General features: G+C 51.2%; 1 protein-coding gene across 3 annotated transcripts in view; it reads right to left on the reverse strand.

Moving 5' to 3' along the window:
- Positions 1-20,372, reverse strand: part of ints1 (integrator complex subunit 1) — a 180,311-nt gene that overhangs the window by 84,164 nt on the left and 75,775 nt on the right. For all 3 annotated transcript variants that reach the window (XM_073060973.1, XM_073060972.1, XM_073060971.1), the window contains exons 24-26: positions 3,460-3,564; positions 1,916-2,083; positions 346-457 (exon numbers count right to left, since the gene is read on the reverse strand). In XM_073060973.1, the coding sequence (XP_072917074.1) occupies positions 346-457; positions 1,916-2,083; positions 3,460-3,564 (385 nt within the window). The remainder of the gene's footprint in view (positions 1-345; positions 458-1,915; positions 2,084-3,459; positions 3,565-20,372) is intronic.

Below are 20,372 nucleotides of genomic sequence, written 5' to 3' on the forward strand. Positions count from 1 at the left end.
TGTGCTTTGAACTTTAAAGCAAGGACAAAGATTTCAGGTGCATGGGAACACCATCTTCCCCTTCAAGTTGATTTGAAAATATTTGTCACTGTGGGAGCTCTCGCTACCCAAAGTTGGGATAGTATGAGTGGATAGTTTAATGTTAATTATTACAGGTGTCTCTGGCAGCTCTGCGGTTGCATGCTCTGTGCTATTTTTGCTTAAGCACTCAATACACCAGAATATAATGATTTCATTTGTCACCTTTCTCAATGGACAGAGCTATCAAAGCCAGCATTTATTATCCACCCAAAGATTTTTTTTTAGTTTAATAACATATTAAAAACCCTGCTTTCATGTCAATACCTTGAGGAGGACCTAACGTCAGGAGAATGACCATAGCATGAACCACTAGAATATGCATGGTAGCTGTCTCCCCAGTGGTCCAACGCAGGAAAACCTGGTCCTGGGACTCAGACTGTGGATGAGAAACATGAAAAAAATCATTAGTTCTCCCTGTGGCAGTCACATTCCTAGAATTAAGAGAAATAATAGAGTTGGAAGTATTTAACTAAGCAGAGACTTTCTAAATGAGGGGTTCCCAACCCTTTTTATGCAATGGCCCCCTAGCATTAACTGTGGACTCCAGGTTGGGAACCCCTGTTCTAAGTAGAATGACAGAAAGAGTTAGAGAAAGATAAAATTTGCAGAGCTGCTAGGAAAGAGCAGGGAGAATGGACAGAGCCATTGCAAAAGTATCAGCAACATATCCTTCCTCTGTGCATAGGGACAGAATGGAAAATGTTTTGTATTGGTATAACTTCACCAATCCCTGACCCATTTAGTATTTCTCATAGGATTCTCAACTTAAAGAGAATGGCACATTAAAGTATGATGCCATCTGTGCCTCCTTGAAAGAAACTAATTACTTCAGAAACTAAAAGTAAAGCAGTAGAAGTAGACTACTCTACTTCCCGAGCCTGCTCCATCATTCAACAGGACAACCTATCTCAAAACCGTTTTCCCGCTCCATCACCACTATCATGGGTACCTTTATTAAATTTTCAAAATGGTACAACTAAAAGAGCTGCTATGTGACAGCTTCAGCAACCCAAGTTCAATCTTGACCTTTGGTGCTACCAGTGTAATTTTACAATTTCCCCCTAAGACTGTGAGGCACTTTGGATTCCTCCTACATCCCAAAGACATGCAAACTGCTTAACTGGCCACTGCAAATTACCACTAGTACACAGTTAAGTGGTGAAAATTGGAGGTTACTGGAAAAGTGGGGAGAATAAAATGGGATTGGTGTAGAATTAGTGCTTCATGTTGTATGATTTGATAAAGCTAAATGTCTCTACTTAAAAGAGCATAAGAAATAAGAGCAGGAGTAGGCCATCCAACCCATTGAGCCTGCCCCACCATTCAAAAAGATCATGGCTGATCTGTCCATAAACTCAGCTCGATCTAACTATCTTTTCCACATAACCCTTAATTTCCCTACAATGTAAAGATCTATCTGTATCTTAAAAATATTTAGTGAAGAAGCCTCAACTGCTTTCCTGAGCAGAGAATTCCACAGATTCTCCACTCTCTGGGAAAAACAGTTTCTCCTCATCACCATCCTAAATCTTCTCCCCTGAATCTTGAGGCAATGTCCCTCAAAAGGGACAACTGCAACTTCTCTTTTTTTTCTCTGCCCATTCCTCCTCCAAGATTTCCTTCATTCAAATGAACCTCCTAATTTTTCTCTTAAGTTCTGATTTGATTTCTTCATGTGGATAATGGACCACAAAGAATAAAAGGCTGTGGAATAACTGCCAGCAGACACCAGGATCAAGTGTATATCCAATGCACAATACAGATCATTGAGTCATTCATGAATCCAGGTTATGTGCAACAGCTAAAGACAAAGCCTACATGACCAATCACTCACCCAGCTGTACACCTCCTCATCCTCCTTTGTCTTCCGCATTCGTTTCACGTACCGAGAGAAGATGGCAATTAGAGCCACCAGCACAGACTCGCACTCTGTTCTGTAGGAGTGCTTGGCAAACAGGTGGGTCATGATGGTGGATCTCTCCACAATTAAACGAGCAACATCCTAAGGAAACAAAAGGATGAATTACAACATAACAACTAAAACTCATCAACAATGGAAAGTACATTGCAAACAAGGACAAAAATACCATACAAAATCTACCAGGTCACTTTTAAAAGATCTCCACCTAAAAGGTGTCAGCCTGGCCTATAAACTGCTCTGTGATAACTGATTGATACTCTGTATTTTGTCAATATTTACCTATTCACTTTTACCGATCACCTACTGTGCTAAATGATTTCACAGAAAATCCTGGTCCAACCACGTTTCCAATTTAAAGTTCATATTGTTGATTCCTGTGATCTTGACCTCACCTCTCCATATAAATTTCTCAACACTGGTAGCCTCCACCGAGATCTCAGCTCTCCTCCATTTCTGGATCCTTTGTTTTAATTATTCTTAACCGCTGTGCCATCCAATAGTTCAACCTTCAGCTCGTGAAGTCCTATGCTAAATCCCCCCCTTGCTCATCTCTTTTCAGCTGCTCCATTAAACCTATCCTTCTGACAATTCCTTTTGATCACCTCTCTCAACATCACCTCATGGAGCTCTGTACTAAATTTTGACTGATTATGCTCCTTAGAAACACCAAGGTTTATTAACTATATCAAAGGTGCTACTATTCTTCAGGACAGCAGCATATAAAATAATTTAATGGTTTATTATCTGGCAATACCACCAGAATTTCCTTTGTTGAAGATGGGAGTATCCAAAGTAGGCCGAATGGTCTACTTCTGCACCTATTGTCTATTGTCTAATTTTCATACATTAGAAGTACTTCTCATGTGTCAGGTCAATTTGCATATTGATGAGATAAAGTTCTAACATGGAAATAAACCTAACAGAACACAAAGTACAGAAGAACTCCCTAAATCTGGAACCAAGGGTGCCAGACTGGCAGATTATCATTCCCATTAATACCTCAACATGTTGCGAAACTCAACTTTTGAAATATATTACACAGTGAACACAAGTTGATCCTCATTTTCCTTCCTGATCCGCAACAATCCAAAAGCCTACCTTAATCCTGAACATACTTAATTGTATCTACAGATTTCTAGAATACAGAATCCGATTCACAACCCAACCTCAGTCCTAAGCAGTCAACCTCTTGTCCCAAGACTACAACCACTAGTTCTAGATTACCCACTTATGCCTTCTGTGGGTGATCCAGCTGTGCCAATTCCACTACCCGTCATTATATTACACCCTCAACCTTATGAGTCCTTATTAAGTGGGATCTTACTAAACACATTTTCAAAACTGCATTGAAATGAAACATTTTCACAAGCTGGGTAAATAAGACAGCCGTACGTCTGTCATAGATCTATTGTTTTGTCATGCTGCCACATTATTCAAGCCTGTAGATTTATTCTTACCAGAGCAAGGTCATTATGCTGAGCCTGTTCCTCTACTGGAGCATGTTGTGACAAATAAACAACATAAGCACTGATGGTTTGGGGATCAGTCTCCACATGAATTGCCTGCAAATCAAAATTAGCAATAAGACTTTAAAAAAAAATTAACAAATTCTTAACTCAAATCAACACCAAATACGTCTCTCAGCGATTTACCCCCTGTATCCCCCTTTTGGCTACATACCACATCATTTCCCTATCTGCCCAAATCTTAAACAGTTAAAATATACTAGTCCCATTAAATGAACAACAGTGTTCACTCCTGAGAGGGTGAACAAAAACTATTGGAATCTGATGCCCTCATGTGGTGAAAAGTCCTGCTCTCAGCAAACAGTCACACAGCACAGAAAATAGTCAGTACAACACAGAAACAGGCCCTTTGAGCCAACTCACCCATGCTGAATAAGTTGCCTACCCAAGCTAGCCTATTTGGCACATATGACCTCTAAACCTTTCCTATTCTCTCACCTATCCAAATATCTTTAAAAATTGTAAATCATACTTAAACGTATGTATAATAATCACAAGATACGTTGAGAACTCAAAGGACTGGAGGCCTGCACCATGAGCAAGTTGCTCGCTGACAGAGATAATGAAGGAGCTGAGCAACGTGCTGCTGCCTGAATCGATGGAGACTTACAGGCATATAGCAAGTGGCCATCACGGTCACTTTTCTTGTGATCTTGTCTTCGGACATTGTTAATCTGGTATACTGCAGGTTTGATTTGCTGATTAATTGGATGCGAGCAGGAGCGGATGGAGAGGGCCGAGTCCTCAGTCGTAACGAAGACTAGGCCTGAAGCCACAGTTTCGCCTGTTTGCAACTGCCCTGAGTGAGGGTCTGAGCCATTGTGCTTCACGGTGGCTGTGTGGCACGGTGTCCAGACAGAGTCGGAGCTTCCCTCCCACGGTTTTGCTCAGCAGAAGACAAGCTCTGTTGTGGCCGCTGGTAGATTTTTTAGCAGCACTCAATGGACTCGGGCCTCAAGCTGCAGCATATTCTGTGTCATTGTATTTTTAGTGATATTTTATATGGGTTTGTTTACTTTGGGAGGTGGATAGGGAGAGGAGGTGGGCCCCAGGACTCTTACTACATGATTGTGATCTTGTATGTGCTTACAGTATATGACCTTTGGTAATATGTCTTTGCACCTTGACCCCAGAGTAATGCTGTTCTGTTTGGCTGTAATCATGCATGGTTAAAATGACTATTAAACTTGAAATGAAATGAATTGTAACTGCCTCTACTACCTCTTCTGGCAGCTTGTTCCAGTTATGCAGCACCCTCTATGCAAACGTTTACCCTTCAGGTCTCTTTTAAACACAGAAGGAAATGTTGTCACAATCCACAGAATCATAGGAATGCACAGAATACCGTGTACATACCTTGTTCAGTCATTTAGGTGATGAATTCAAAACCCCACCACAAATCTGAGGAAATTACCTAAGCTAACACTTCAATGCAGTACAAAGAGAATATAATAGTACTGAACTTCCTACCTTCAAAATAAGTATTAAATTAAAGCCCCATCTTACTCTCAAATATGAGCCTGGGCACAATTTTGGTAAAGCACTGGGGAATGTTTATCCCTCAGCTGCATCACTCAAAACACAAGTTTTCCTAGTTTTAATCACAGTGCTGCATGTCGAAACTTGTTCATATAGAAATGCTTCAAACAGCATTTGAGTAACTGGATGCTGTTCTTGGATGACCCCAGATCATGAAGCCATTATATACAGTGCCTTGTAAAAGTATTCAGCCCTCAAACTTTGTTCTATAAATTGATCAAAATTCCTGGCTGTAATACTCATTTAGCTGAGAATTTTTATTTATGTATCACATGCTCTTCACACCCCCCCCCCCCCGAAAGTAAAGCCCAAAAAACAGGGAGAATTGTAAAGCACGAAAATCAAACACGGAAACATCAGCAGTTCAAAAGTACTCAACCCTCCTTTGCTCAGTACTTAGCTGAACCACCTCTCAGCTATTATAGCCGCTAGTCTTTTTGGATTAGTCTTTTACAGCTTTGCACAACATGATGAAGCAAGATTTGTCCATTCCTCCTTGCAAAATTGCTCAAGCTGTGCCAGGTTAGTTGGGGAGCGGCAGTGGACAGCAATCTTGAGGTCTTGGCAAAGATGTTCAATCAGGTTAATGTCAGGACTCTGATTGGTCCACTTAAGGACATTAATTTTCTTCATTTGAAGCCACTCCACGATTGCCCTGGCAGTGCAATTGTGTTGTCTTGCTGAAGGACGAACCTCCTCCACGGTTTTCTGGCAGAGGCTAGCAGGTTTTTATCCAGGATCTCTCTGTATTTAGCAGTATTCATCTTCCCATCAATCCTGACCAGATTTCCAGTCCCTGCTGCTGAAAGGCATTCCCAGAGCATGTTGCTACCACCCCCACACATTACAGTAGGAATGATGTTACCTGGCTGATAAACAGTATTAGATTTACACCACACATACTGCTATTGTTGAGGCCAAAAGGTTGCACTTTAGTCTCATCCCACTTCAGTACTTTTCCACATCTTTACAGTATCTTCTAAGTGATGCTTTGCAAAGCCTTTATGGACAAGAATATTCTCTTTTTTTTAGCCACGGCTTCTACCGTGCCATTCATCCATAAACAACCTTTTAGTTCAAGTCCTTAGAGATTGTGGAACCATGATCATCATCACCAGTTGCAGCCACTGAATTCTGAAGCTCACAGTAGCCTCTCCTACAAATAAATACTCTTTCATCTTCATTTTGGTTTGGACTGTTGAAAATCTACCACACTGATGGACCTTACAGAGAGAGGGGTGGTTATTCTTATGAATTCATTGCAAACAGGTGATCCTCCAATTTTCTACATCAACAAATTGAGTGAGTTGGTAAGGAAATAGTAAATATTGTATGGTAATTACAAAGGGGGTAAATACTTACTCAGCCTCATAATTTTGGTTTTTAATTTATAGTAAATTGTTGACAGATTTTGGAATGTTTCTTTTGATTTGACATGTTGTACAATGTTTTGTAGATTAGGTTAAGAAATCTGACCAATATATTTTGAGTTTAGAAATGAGACAGTAAAATGCAAATATGGTTCTGGGGGCTGAATACTTTTTCAAGGCACTGTATATTCTGAAATTTTGTTGAATTTAAGTGTTAAGTCTACTGAGGCATTAAAGCATCACCAATTAAATGCAAATACTATTTTATGATATGGAGCATTTAATCCACTCCAGTTTGCTTTTTCCTTTCAAAATTCAAACACAATGTCATCTGATCACAGCTCGTCAGATGATTACAGTAAGTACACACCTTCCGAGATGAAAGTTCAAAGTGCATTTATTATCAAAGTATGTACAAATTATACAATCTTGAGATTCGTCTACTGACAGGCAGCCACAAAACAAGGAACCTGAAAAGAACATTAACAAAAAGACCAACAAACAACAATGCAGAGAGCGAGAGAGAGAGAGAGAAAAAACATAAATAGTGCAAACAATAAAAGCAAGCAACAGCATTCAGAATGAAAATGAGTCCGTAGATATTAAGGCCGGAGCAGGCCCACAGCCTCAGCCTCAGCCCCAGCCCCAGTTCATCACACAGCCAAGCAAAATGTCACAGAGCTTGTTCCCGGAGCAGGCCCACAGCCCCAGCCCCAGTTCAACACACAGCCAAGCAAAATGTCACAGAGCTTGCTCCCGGAGCAGGCCCACAGCCTCAGCCCCAGTTCATCATAGAGCCAAGCAAAACGTTACAGAGCTTGCTCCCGGAGCAGGCCCACAGTCTCAGCCCCAGTTCATCATAGAGCCAAGCAAAATGTCACAGAGCTTGCTCCCGGAGCAGGCCCACAGCCTCAGCCCCAGTTCATCACACAGCCAAGCAAAATGTCACAGAGCTTGTTCCCGGAGCAGGCCCACAGCCTCAGCCCCAGTTCATCATATAGAGCCAAGCAAAATGTCACAGAGCTTGCTCCCGGAGCAGGCCCACAGCCTCAGCCCAAGTTCATCATAGAGCCAAGCAAAATGTCACAGAGCTTGTTCCCGGAGCAGGCCAACAGCCTCAGCCCCAGTTCATCATATAGAGCCAAGCAAAATGTCACAGAGCTTGCTCCCGGAGCAGGCCCACAGCTTCAGCCCAAGTTCATCATAGAGCCAAGCAAAATGTCACAGAGCTTGCTCCCGGAGCAGGCCCACAGCCTCAGCCCCAGTTCATCATAGAGCCAAGCAAAATGTCACAGAGCTTGCTCCCGGAGCAGGCCCACAGCCTCAGCCCCAGTTCATCACACAGCCAAGCAAAATGTCACAGAGCTTGTTCCCGGAGCAGGCCCACAGCCTCAGCCCCAGTTCATCATAGAGCCAAGCAAAACGTCACAGAGCTTGTTCCCGGAGCAGGCCCACAGCCTCAGCCCCAGTTCATCATAGAGCCAAGCAAAATGTCACAGAGCTTGCTCCCGGAGCAGGCCCACAGCCTCAGCCCCAGTTCATCACACAGCCAAGCAAAATGTCACAGAGCTTGCTCCCGGAGCAGGCCCACAGCCTCAGCCCCAGTTCATCACACAGCCAAGCAAAATGTCACAGAGCTTGCTCCCGGAGCAGGCCCACAGCCTCAGCCCCAGTTCATCATAGAGCCAAGCAAAATGTCACAGAGATTGCTCCCGGAGCAGGCCCACAGCCTCAGCCCCAGTTCATCATAGAGCCAAGCAAAATGTCACAGAGCTTGTTCCCGGAGCAGGCCCACAGCCTCAGCCCCAGTTCATCATAGAGCCAAGCAAAATGTCACAGAGCTTACTCCCGGAGCAGGCCCACAGCCTCAGCCCCAGTTCATCATAGAGCCAAGCAAAATGTCACAGAGCTTGCTCCCGGAGCAGGCCCACAGCCTCATCCCCAGTTCATCATAGAGCCAAGCAAAATGTCACAGAGCTTGCTCCCGGAGCAGGCCCACAGCCTCAGCCCCAGTTCATCATAGAGCCAAGCAAAATGTCACAGAGCTTGTTCCCGGAGCAGGCCCACAGCCTCAGCCCCAGTTCATCACACAGCCAAGCAAAATGTCACAGAGCTTGTTCCCGGAGCAGGCCCACAGCCTCAGCCCCAGTTCATCACACAGCCAAGCAAAATGTCACAGAGCTTGCTCCCGGAGCAGGCCCACAGCCTCAGCCCCAGTTCATCATATAGAGCCAAGCAAAATGTCACAGAGCTTGCTCCCGGAGCAGGCCCACAGCCTCAGCCCCAGTTCATCACACAGCCAAGCAAAATGTCACAGAGCTTGTTCCCGGAGCAGGCCCACAGCCTCAGCCCCAGTTCATCATAGAGCCAAGCAAAACGTCACAGAGCTTGTTCCCGGAGCAGGCCCACAGCCTCAGCCCCAGTTCATCATAGAGCCAAGCAAAATGTCACAGAGCTTGCTCCCGGAGCAGGCCCACAGCCTCAGCCCCAGTTCATCACACAGCCAAGCAAAATGTCACAGAGCTTGCTCCCGGAGCAGGCCCACAGCCTCAGCCCCAGTTCATCACACAGCCAAGCAAAATGTCACAGAGCTTGTTCCCGGAGCAGGCCCACAGCCTCAGCCCCAGTTCATCATAGAGCCAAGCAAAACGTCACAGAGCTTGTTCCCGGAGCAGGCCCACAGCCTCAGCCCCAGTTCATCATAGAGCCAAGCAAAATGTCACAGAGCTTGTCCCGGAGCAGGCCCACAGCCTCAGCCCCAGTTCATCATATAGAGCCAAGCAAAATGTCACAGAGCTTGCTCCCGGAGCAGGCCCACAGCCTCAGCCCAAGTTCATCATAGAGCCAAGCAAAATGTCACAGAGCTTGCTCCCGGAGCAGGCCCACAGTCTCAGCCCCAGTTCATCATAGAGCCAAGCAAAATGTCACAGAGCTTGCTCCCGGAGCAGGCCCACAGCCTCAGCCCCAGTTCATCATAGAGCCAAGCAAAATGTCACAGAGCTTGTTCCCGGAGCAGGCCCACAGCCTCAGCCCCAGTTCATCACACAGCCAAGCAAAATGTCACAGAGCTTGTTCCCGGAGCAGGCCCACAGCCTCAGCCCCAGTTCATCATAGAGCCAAGCAAAATGTCACAGAGCTTGCTCCCGGAGCAGGCCCACAGCCTCAGCCCCAGTTCATCATAGAGCCAAGCAAAATGTCACAGAGCTTGCTCCCGGAGCAGGCCCACAGCCTCAGCCCCAGTTCATCACACAGCCAAGCAAAATGTCACAGAGCTTGTTCCCGGAGCAGGCCCACAGCCTCAGCCCCAGTTCATCATAGAGCCAAGCAAAACGTCACAGAGCTTGTTCCCGGAGCAGGCCCACAGCCTCAGCCCCAGTTCATCATAGAGCCAAGCAAAATGTCACAGAGCTTGCTCCCGGAGCAGGCCCACAGCCTCAGCCCCAGTTCATCACACAGCCAAGCAAAATGTCACAGAGCTTGCTCCCGGAGCAGGCCCACAGCCTCAGCCCCAGTTCATCATAGAGCCAAGCAAAATGTCACAGAGATTGCTCCCGGAGCAGGCCCACAGCCTCAGCCCCAGTTCATCATAGAGCCAAGCAAAATGTCACAGAGCTTGCTCCCGGAGCAGGCCCACAGCCTCAGCCCCAGTTCATCATAAAGCCAAGCAAAATGTCACAGAGCTTGCTCCCGGAGCAGGCCCACAGCCTCAGCCCCAGTTCATCATAGAGCCAAGCAAAATGTCACAGAGCTTGCTCCCGGAGCAGGCCCACAGCCTCAGCCCCAGTTCATCATAGAGCCAAGCAAAATGTCACAGAGCTTGCTCCCGGAGCAGGCCCACAGCCTCATCCCCAGTTCATCATAGAGCCAAGCAAAATGTCACAGAGCTTGCTCCCGGAGCAGGCCCACAGCCTCAGCCCCAGTTCATCATAGAGCCAAGCAAAATGTCACAGAGCTTGTTCCCGGAGCAGGCCCACAGCCTCAGCCCCAGTTCATCATAGAGCCAAGCAAAATGTCACAGAGCTTGCTCCCGGAGCAGGCCCACAGCCTCAGCCCCAGTTCATCATAGAGCCAAGCAAAATGTCACAGAGCTTGCTCCCGGAGCAGGCCCACAGCCTCAGCCCCAGTTCATCATAGAGCCAAGCAAAACGTTACAGAGCTTGCTCCCGGAGCAGGCCCACAGCCTCAGCCCCAGTTCATCATAGAGCCAAGCAAAATGTCACAGAGCTTGCTCCCGGAGCAGGCCCACAGCCTCAGCCCCAGTTCATCATAGAGCCAAGCAAAATGTCACAGAGCTTGTTCCCGGAGCAGGCCCACAGCCTCAGCCCCAGTTCATCACACAGCCAAGCAAAATGTCACAGAGCTTGCTCCCGGAGCAGGCCCACAGCCTCAGCCCCAGTTCATCACACAGCCAAGCAAAATGTCACAGAGCTTGCTCCCGGAGCAGGCCCACAGCCTCAGCCCCAGTTCATCATAGAGCCAAGCAAAATGTCACAGAGCTTGCTCCCGGAGCAGGCCCACAGCCTCAGCCCCAGTTCATCATAGAGCCAAGCAAAATGTCACAGAGCTTGTTCCCGGAGCAGGCCCACAGCCTCAGCCCCAGTTCATCATAGAGCCAAGCAAAATGTCACAGAGCTTGCTCCCGGAGCAGGCCCACAGCCTCAGCCCCAGTTCATCACACAGCCAAGCAAAATGTCACAGAGCTTGTTCCCGGAGCAGGCCCACAGCCTCAGCCCCAGTTCATCATAGAGCCAAGCAAAATGTCACAGAGCTTGCTCCCGGAGCAGGCCCACAGCCTCAGCCCCAGTTCATCATAGAGCCAAGCAAAATGTCACAGAGCTTGCTCCCGGAGCAGGCCCACAGCCTCAGCCCCAGTTCATCACACAGCCAAGCAAAATGTCACAGAGCTTGCTCCCGGAGCAGGCCCACAGCCTCAGCCCCAGTTCATCATAGAGCCAAGCAAAATGTCACAGAGCTTGCTCCCGGAGCAGGCCCACAGCCTCAGCCCCAGTTCATCATAGAGCCTAGCAAAATGTCACAGAGCGTGCTCCCGAAGCAGGCCCACAGCCTCAGCCCCAGTTCATCATAGAGCCAAGCAAAATGTCACAGAGCTTGTTCCCGGAGCAGGCCCACAGCCTCAGCCCCAGTTCATCACACAGCCAAGCAAAATGTCACAGAGCTTGCTCCCGGAGCAGGCCCACAGCCTCAGCCCCAGTTCATCACACAGCCAAGCAAAATGTCACAGAGCTTGCTCCCGGAGCAGGCCCACAGCCTCAGCCCCAGTTCATCATAGAGCCCAGCAAAATGTCACAGAGCTTGCTCCCGGAGCAGGCCCACAGCCTCAGCCCCAGTTCATCATAGAGCCAAGCAAAATGTCACAGAGCTTGTTCCCGGAGCAGGCCCACAGCCTCAGCCCCAGTTCATCATAGAGCCAAGCAAAATGTCACAGAGCTTGCTCCCGGAGCAGGCCCACAGCCTCATCCCCAGTTCATCATAGAGCCAAGCAAAATGTCACAGAGCTTGCTCCCGGAGCAGGCCCACAGCCTCAGCCCCAGTTCATCATAGAGCCAAGCAAAATGTCACAGAGCTTGTTCCCGGAGCAGGCCCACAGCCTCAGCCCCAGTTCATCACACAGCCAAGCAAAATGTCACAGAGCTTGTTCCCGGAGCAGGCCCACAGCCTCAGCCCCAGTTCATCACACAGCCAAGCAAAATGTCACAGAGCTTGCTCCCGGAGCAGGCCCACAGCCTCAGCCCCAGTTCATCATATAGAGCCAAGCAAAATGTCACAGAGCTTGCTCCCGGAGCAGGCCCACAGCCTCAGCCCCAGTTCATCACACAGCCAAGCAAAATGTCACAGAGCTTGTTCCCGGAGCAGGCCCACAGCCTCAGCCCCAGTTCATCATAGAGCCAAGCAAAACGTCACAGAGCTTGTTCCCGGAGCAGGCCCACAGCCTCAGCCCCAGTTCATCATAGAGCCAAGCAAAATGTCACAGAGCTTGCTCCCGGAGCAGGCCCACAGCCTCAGCCCCAGTTCATCACACAGCCAAGCAAAATGTCACAGAGCTTGCTCCCGGAGCAGGCCCACAGCCTCAGCCCCAGTTCATCACACAGCCAAGCAAAATGTCACAGAGCTTGTTCCCGGAGCAGGCCCACAGCCTCAGCCCCAGTTCATCATAGAGCCAAGCAAAACGTCACAGAGCTTGTTCCCGGAGCAGGCCCACAGCCTCAGCCCCAGTTCATCATAGAGCCAAGCAAAATGTCACAGAGCTTGTCCCGGAGCAGGCCCACAGCCTCAGCCCCAGTTCATCATATAGAGCCAAGCAAAATGTCACAGAGCTTGCTCCCGGAGCAGGCCCACAGCCTCAGCCCAAGTTCATCATAGAGCCAAGCAAAATGTCACAGAGCTTGTTCCCGGAGCAGGCCCACAGCCTCAGCCCCAGTTCATCATAGAGCCAAGCAAAACGTTACAGAGCTTGCTCCCGGAGCAGGCCCACAGCCTCAGCCCCAGTTCATCATAGAGCCAAGCAAAATGTCACAGAGCTTGCTCCCGGAGCAGGCCCACAGCCTCAGCCCCAGTTCATCATAGAGCCAAGCAAAATGTCACAGAGCTTGCTCCCGGAGCAGGCCCACAGCCTCAGCCCAAGTTCATCATAGAGCCAAGCAAAATGTCACAGAGCTTGCTCCCGGAGCAGGCCCACAGCCTCAGCCCCAGTTCATCATAGAGCCAAGCAAAATGTCACAGAGCTTGCTCCCGGAGCAGGCCCACAGCCTCAGCCCCAGTTCATCATAGAGCCAAGCAAAACGTTACAGAGCTTGCTCCCGGAGCAGGCCCACAGCCTCAGCCCCAGTTCATCATAGAGCCAAGCAAAACGTTACAGAGCTTGCTCCCGGAGCAGGCCCACAGCCTCAGCCCCAGTTCATCATAGAGCCAAGCAAAATGTCACAGAGCTTGCTCCCGGAGCAGGCCCACAGCCTCAGCCCCAGTTCAACACACAGCCAAGCAAAATGTCACAGAGCTTGCTCCCGGAGCAGGCCCACAGTCTCAGCCCCAGTTCATCATAGAGCCAAGCAAAATGTCACAGAGCTTGCTCCCGGAGCAGGCCCACAGCCTCAGCCCCAGTTCATCATAGAGCCAAGCAAAATGTCACAGAGCTTGTTCCCGGAGCAGGCCCACAGCCTCAGCCCCAGTTCATCACACAGCCAAGCAAAATGTCACAGAGCTTGCTCCCGGAGCAGGCCCACAGCCTCAGCCCCAGTTCATCACACAGCCAAGCAAAATGTCACAGAGCTTGTTCCCGGAGCAGGCCCACAGCCTCAGCCCCAGTTCATCATAGAGCCAAGCAAAACGTCACAGAGCTTGTTCCCGGAGCAGGCCCACAGCCTCAGCCCCAGTTCATCATAGAGCCAAGCAAAATGTCACAGAGCTTGTTCCCGGAGCAGGCCCACAGCCTCAGTCCCAGTTCATCATATAGAGCCAAGCAAAATGTCACAGAGCTTGCTCCCGGAGCAGGCCCACAGCCTCAGCCCAAGTTCATCATAGAGCCAAGCAAAATGTCACAGAGCTTGCTCCCGGAGCAGGCCCACAGTCTCAGCCCCAGTTCATCATAGAGCCAAGCAAAATGTCACAGAGCTTGCTCCCGGAGCAGGCCCACAGCCTCAGCCCCAGTTCATCATAGAGCCAAGCAAAATGTCACAGAGCTTGCTCCCGGAGCAGGCCCACAGCCTCAGCCCCAGTTCATCACACAGCCAAGCAAAATGTCACAGAGCTTGTTCCCGGAGCAGGCCTACAGCCTCAGCCCCAGTTCATCATAGAGCCAAGCAAAACGTCACAGAGCTTGTTCCCGGAGCAGGCCCACAGCCTCAGCCCCAGTTCATCATAGAGCCAAGCAAAATGTCACAGAGCTTGCTCCCGGAGCAGGCCCACAGCCTCAGCCCCAGTTCATCACACAGCCAAGCAAAATGTCACAGAGCTTGCTCCCGGAGCAGGCCCACAGCCTCAGCCCCAGTTCATCATAGAGCCAAGCAAAATGTCACATAGCTTGCTCCCGGAGCAGGCCCACAGCCTCAGCCCCAGTTCATCATAGAGCCAAGCAAAATGTCACAGAGCTTGTTCCCGGAGCAGGCCCACAGCCTCAGCCCCAGTTCATCATAGAGCCAAGCAAAATGTCACAGAGCTTGCCTCCGGAGCAGGCCCACAGCCTCAGCCCCAGTTCATCATAGAGCCAAGCAAAATGTCACAGAGCTTGCTCCCGGAGCAGGCCCACAGCCTCATCCCCAGTTCATCATAGAGCCAAGCAAAATGTCACAGAGCTTGCTCCCGGAGCAGGCCCACAGCCTCAGCCCCAGTTCATCATAGAGCCAAGCAAAATGTCACAGAGCTTGTTCCCGGAGCAGGCCCACAGCCTCAGCCCCAGTTCATCATAGAGCCAAGCAAAATGTCACAGAGCTTGCTCCCGGAGCAGGCCCACAGCCTCAGCCCCAGTTCATCATAGAGCCAAGCAAAATGTCACAGAGCTTGTTCCCGGAGCAGGCCCACAGCCTCAGCCCCAGTTCATCATAGAGCCAAGCAAAATGTCACATAGCTTGCTCCCGGAGCAGGCCCACAGCCTCAGCCCCAGTTCATCATAGAGCCAAGCAAAATGTCACAGAGCTTGCTCCCGGAGCAGGCCCACAGCCTCAGCCCCAGTTCATCATAGAGCCAAGCAAAACGTTACAGAGCTTGCTCCCGGAGCAGGCCCACAGCCTCAGCCCCAGTTCATCATAGAGCCAAGCAAAATGTCACAGAGCTTGCTCCCGGAGCAGGCCCACAGCCTCAGCCCCAGTTCATCATAGAGCCAAGCAAAATGTCACAGAGCTTGTTCCCGGAGCAGGCCCACAGCCTCAGCCCCAGTTCATCACACAGCCAAGCAAAATGTCACAGAGCTTGCTCCCGGAGCAGGCCCACAGCCTCAGCCCCAGTTCATCACACAGCCAAGCAAAATGTCACAGAGCTTGCTCCCGGAGCAGGCCCACAGCCTCAGCCCCAGTTCATCATAGAGCCAAGCAAAATGTCACAGAGCTTGCTCCCGGAGCAGGCCCACAGCCTCAGCCCCAGTTCATCATAGAGCCAAGCAAAATGTCACAGAGCTTGCTCCCGGAGCAGGCCCACAGCCTCAGCCCCAGTTCATCATAGAGCCAAGCAAAATGTCACAGAGCTTGCTCCCGGAGCAGGCCCACAGCCTCAGCCCCAGTTCATCATAGAGCCAAGCAAAATGTCACAGAGCTTGTTCCCGGAGCAGGCCCACAGCCTCAGCCCCAGTTCATCATAGAGCCAAGCAAAACGTTACAGAGCTTGCTCCCGGAGCAGGCCCACAGCCTCAGCCCCAGTTCATCATAGAGCCAAGCAAAATGTCACAGAGCTTGTTCCCGGAGCAGGCCCACAGCCTCAGCCCCAGTTCATCATAGAGCCAAGCAAAATGTCACAGAGCTTGCTCCCGGAGCAGGCCCACAGCCTCAGCCCCAGTTCATCATAGAGCCAAGCAAAATGTCACAGAGCTTGCTCCCGGAGCAGGCCCACAGCCTCAGCCCCAGTTCATCATAGAGCCAAGCAAAATGTCACAGAGCTTGTTCCCGGAGCAGGCCCACAGCCTCAGCCCCAGTTCATCATAGAGCCAAGCAAAACGTTACAGAGCTTGCTCCCGGAGCAGGCCCACAGCCTCAGCCCCAGTTCATCATAGAGCCAAGCAAAATGTCACAGAGCTTGCTCCCGGAGCAGGCCCACAGCCTCAGCCCCAGTTCATCATAGAGCCAAGCAAAATGTCACAGAGCTTGTCCCGGAGCAGGCCCACAGCCTCAGCCCCAGTTCATCATAGAGCCAAGCAAAACGTTACAGAGCTTGCTCCCGGAGCAGGCCCACAGCCTCAGCCCCAGTTCATCACACAGCCAAGCAAAATGTCACAGAGCTTGCTCCCGGAGCAGGCCCACAGCCTCAGCCCCAGTTCATCACACAGCCAAGCAAAATGTCACAGAGCTTGCTCCCGGAGCAGGCCCACAGCCTCAGCCCCAGTTCATCATAGAGCCAAGCAAAATGTCACAGAGCTTGCTCCCGGAGCAGGCCCACAGCCTCAGCCCCAGTTCATCATAGAGCCAAGCAAAATGTCACAGAGCTTGTTCCCGGAGCAGGCCCACAGCCTCAGCCCCAGTTCATCATAGAGCCAAGCAAAATGTCACAGAGCTTGCTCCCGGAGCAGGCCCACAGCCTCAGCCCCAGTTCATCATAGAGCCAAGCAAAATGTCACAGAGCTTGCTCCCGGAGCAGGCCCACAGCCTCATCCCCAGTTCATCATAGAGCCAAGCAAAATGTCACAGAGCTTGCTCCCGGAGCAGGCCCACAGCCTCAGCCCCAGTTCATCATAGAGCCAAGCAAAATGTCACAGAGCTTGCTCCCGGAGCAGGCCCACAGCCTCAGCCCCAGTTCATCATAGAGCCAAGCAAAATGTCACAGAGCTTGTTCCCGGAGCAGGCCCACAGCCTCAGCCCCAGTTCATCATAGAGCCAAGCAAAACGTTACAGAGCTTGCTCCCGGAGCAGGCCCACAGCCTCAGCCCCAGTTCATCATAGAGCCAAGCAAAATGTCACAGAGCTTGCTCCCGGAGCAGGCCCACAGCCTCAGCCCCAGTTCATCATAGAGCCAAGCAAAATGTCACAGAGCTTGCTCCCGGAGCAGGCCCACAGCCTCAGCCCAAGTTCATCATAGAGCCAAGCAAAATGTCACAGAGCTTGCTCCGGGAGCAGGCCCACAGCCTCAGCCCCAGTTCATCATAGAGCCAAGCAAAACGTTACAGAGCTTGCTCCCGGAGCAGGCCCACAGCCTCAGCCCCAGTTCATCATAGAGCCAAGCAAAACGTTACAGAGCTTGCTCCCGGAGCAGGCCCACAGCCTCAGCCCCAGTTCATCATAGAGCCAAGCAAAATGTCACAGAGCTTGCTCCCGGAGCAGGCCCACAGCCTCAGCCCCAGTTCATCACACAGCCAAGCAAAATGTCACAGAGCTTGTTCCCGGAGCAGGCCCACAGCCTCAGCCCCAGTTCATCATAGAGCCAAGCAAAATGTCACAGAGCTTGCTCCCGGAGCAGGCCCACAGCCTCAGCCCCAGTTCATCATAGAGCCAAGCAAAATGTCACAGAGCTTGCTCCCGGAGCAGGCCCACAGCCTCAGCCCCAGTTCATCACACAGCCAAGCAAAATGTCACAGAGCTTGCTCCCGGAGCAGGCCCACAGCCTCAGCCCCAGTTCATCATAGAGCCAAGCAAAATGTCACAGAGCTTGCTCCCGGAGCAGGCCCACAGCCTCAGCCCCAGTTCATCATAGAGCCTAGCAAAATGTCACAGAGCGTGCTCCCGAAGCAGGCCCACAGCCTCAGCCCCAGTTCATCATAGAGCCAAGCAAAATGTCACAGAGCTTGTTCCCGGAGCAGGCCCACAGCCTCAGCCCCAGTTCATCACACAGCCAAGCAAAATGTCACAGAACTTGCTCCCGGAGCAGGCCCACAGCCTCAGCCCCAGTTCATCACACAGCCAAGCAAAATGTCACAGAGCTTGCTCCCGGAGCAGGCCCACAGCCTCAGCCCCAGTTCATCATAGAGCCCAGCAAAATGTCACAGAGCTTGCTCCCGGAGCAGGCCCACAGCCTCAGCCCCAGTTCATCATAGAGCCAAGCAAAATGTCACAGAGCTTGTTCCCGGAGCAGGCCCACAGCCTCAGCCCCAGTTCATCATAGAGCCAAGCAAAATGTCACAGAGCTTGCTCCCGGAGCAGGCCCACAGCCTCATCCCCAGTTCATCATAGAGCCAAGCAAAATGTCACAGAGCTTGCTCCCGGAGCAGGCCCACAGCCTCAGCCCCAGTTCATCATAGAGCCAAGCAAAATGTCACAGAGCTTGTTCCCGGAGCAGGCCCACAGCCTCAGCCCCAGTTCATCACACAGCCAAGCAAAATGTCACAGAGCTTGTTCCCGGAGCAGGCCCACAGCCTCAGCCCCAGTTCATCATAGAGCCAAGCAAAATGTCACAGAGCTTGCTCCCGGAGCAGGCCCACAGCCTCAGCCCCAGTTCATCATAGAGCCAAGCAAAATGTCACAGAGCTTGCTCCCGGAGCAGGCCCACAGCCTCAGCCCCAGTTCATCATAGAGCCAAGCAAAATGTCACAGAGCTTGCTCCCGGAGCAGGCCCACAGCCTCAGCCCCAGTTCATCATAGAGCCAAGCAAAATGTCACAGAGCTTGCTCCCGGAGCAGGCCCACAGCCTCAGCCCCAGTTCATCATAGAGCCAAGCAAAATGTCACAGAGCTTGCTCCCGGAGCAGGCCCACAGCCTCAGCCCCAGTTCATCATAGAGCCAAGCAAAATGTCACAGAGCTTGCTCCCGGAGCAGGCCCACAGCCTCAGCCCCAGTTCATCATAGAGCCAAGCAAAATGTCACAGAGCTTGCTCCCGGAGCAGGCCCACAGCCTCAGCCCCAGTTCATCATAGAGCCAAGCAAAATGTCACAGAGCTTGCTCCCGGAGCAGGCCCACAGCCTCAGCCCCAGTTCATCATAGAGCCAAGCAAAATGTCACAGAGCTTGCTCCCGGAGCAGGCCCACAGCCTCAGCCCCAGTTCATCACACAGCCAAGCAAAATGTCACAGAGCTTGCTCCCGGAGCAGGCCCACAGCCTCAGCCCCAGTTCATCATATAGAGCCAAGCAAAATGTCACAGAGCTTGCTCCCGGAGCAGGCCCACAGCCTCAGCCCCAGTTCATCACACAGCCAAGCAAAATGTCACAGAGCTTGTTCCCGGAGCAGGCCCACAGCCTCAGCCCCAGTTCATCATAGAGCCAAGCAAAACGTCACAGAGCTTGTTCCCGGAGCAGGCCCACAGCCTCAGCCCCAGTTCATCATAGAGCCAAGCAAAATGTCACAGAGCTTGTTCCCGGAGCAGGCCCACAGCCTCAGCCCCAGTTCATCACACAGCCAAGCAAAATGTCACAGAGCTTGCTCCCGGAGCAGGCCCACAGCCTCAGCCCCAGTTCATCACACAGCCAAGCAAAATGTCACAGAGCTTGTTCCCGGAGCAGGCCCACAGCCTCAGCCCCAGTTCATCATAGAGCCAAGCAAAACGTCACAGAGCTTGTTCCCGGAGCAGGCCCACAGCCTCAGCCCCAGTTCATCATAGAGCCAAGCAAAATGTCACAGAGCTTGTCCCGGAGCAGGCCCACAGCCTCAGCCCCAGTTCATCATATAGAGCCAAGCAAAATGTCACAGAGCTTGCTCCCGGAGCAGGCCCACAGCCTCAGCCCAAGTTCATCATAGAGCCAAGCAAAATGTCACAGAGCTTGTTCCCGGAGCAGGCCCACAGCCTCAGCCCCAGTTCATCATAGAGCCAAGCAAAACGTTACAGAGCTTGCTCCCGGAGCAGGCCCACAGCCTCAGCCCCAGTTCATCATAGAGCCAAGCAAAATGTCACAGAGCTTGCTCCCGGAGCAGGCCCACAGCCTCAGCCCCAGTTCATCATAGAGCCAAGCAAAATGTCACAGAGCTTGCTCCCGGAGCAGGCCCACAGCCTCAGCCCAAGTTCATCATAGAGCCAAGCAAAATGTCACAGAGCTTGCTCCCGGAGCAGGCCCACAGCCTCAGCCCCAGTTCATCATAGAGCCAAGCAAAATGTCACAGAGCTTGCTCCCGGAGCAGGCCCACAGCCTCAGCCCCAGTTCATCATAGAGCCAAGCAAAACGTTACAGAGCTTGCTCCCGGAGCAGGCCCACAGCCTCAGCCCCAGTTCATCATAGAGCCAAGCAAAACGTTACAGAGCTTGCTCCCGGAGCAGGCCCACAGCCTCAGCCCCAGTTCATCATAGAGCCAAGCAAAATGTCACAGAGCTTGCTCCCGGAGCAGGCCCACAGCCTCAGCCCCAGTTCAACACACAG

The sequence above is a fragment of the Hemitrygon akajei genome, chromosome 11 (genome assembly GCF_048418815.1).
Source record: "Hemitrygon akajei chromosome 11, sHemAka1.3, whole genome shotgun sequence".
NCBI classification, from domain to species: domain Eukaryota; kingdom Metazoa; phylum Chordata; class Chondrichthyes; order Myliobatiformes; family Dasyatidae; genus Hemitrygon; species Hemitrygon akajei.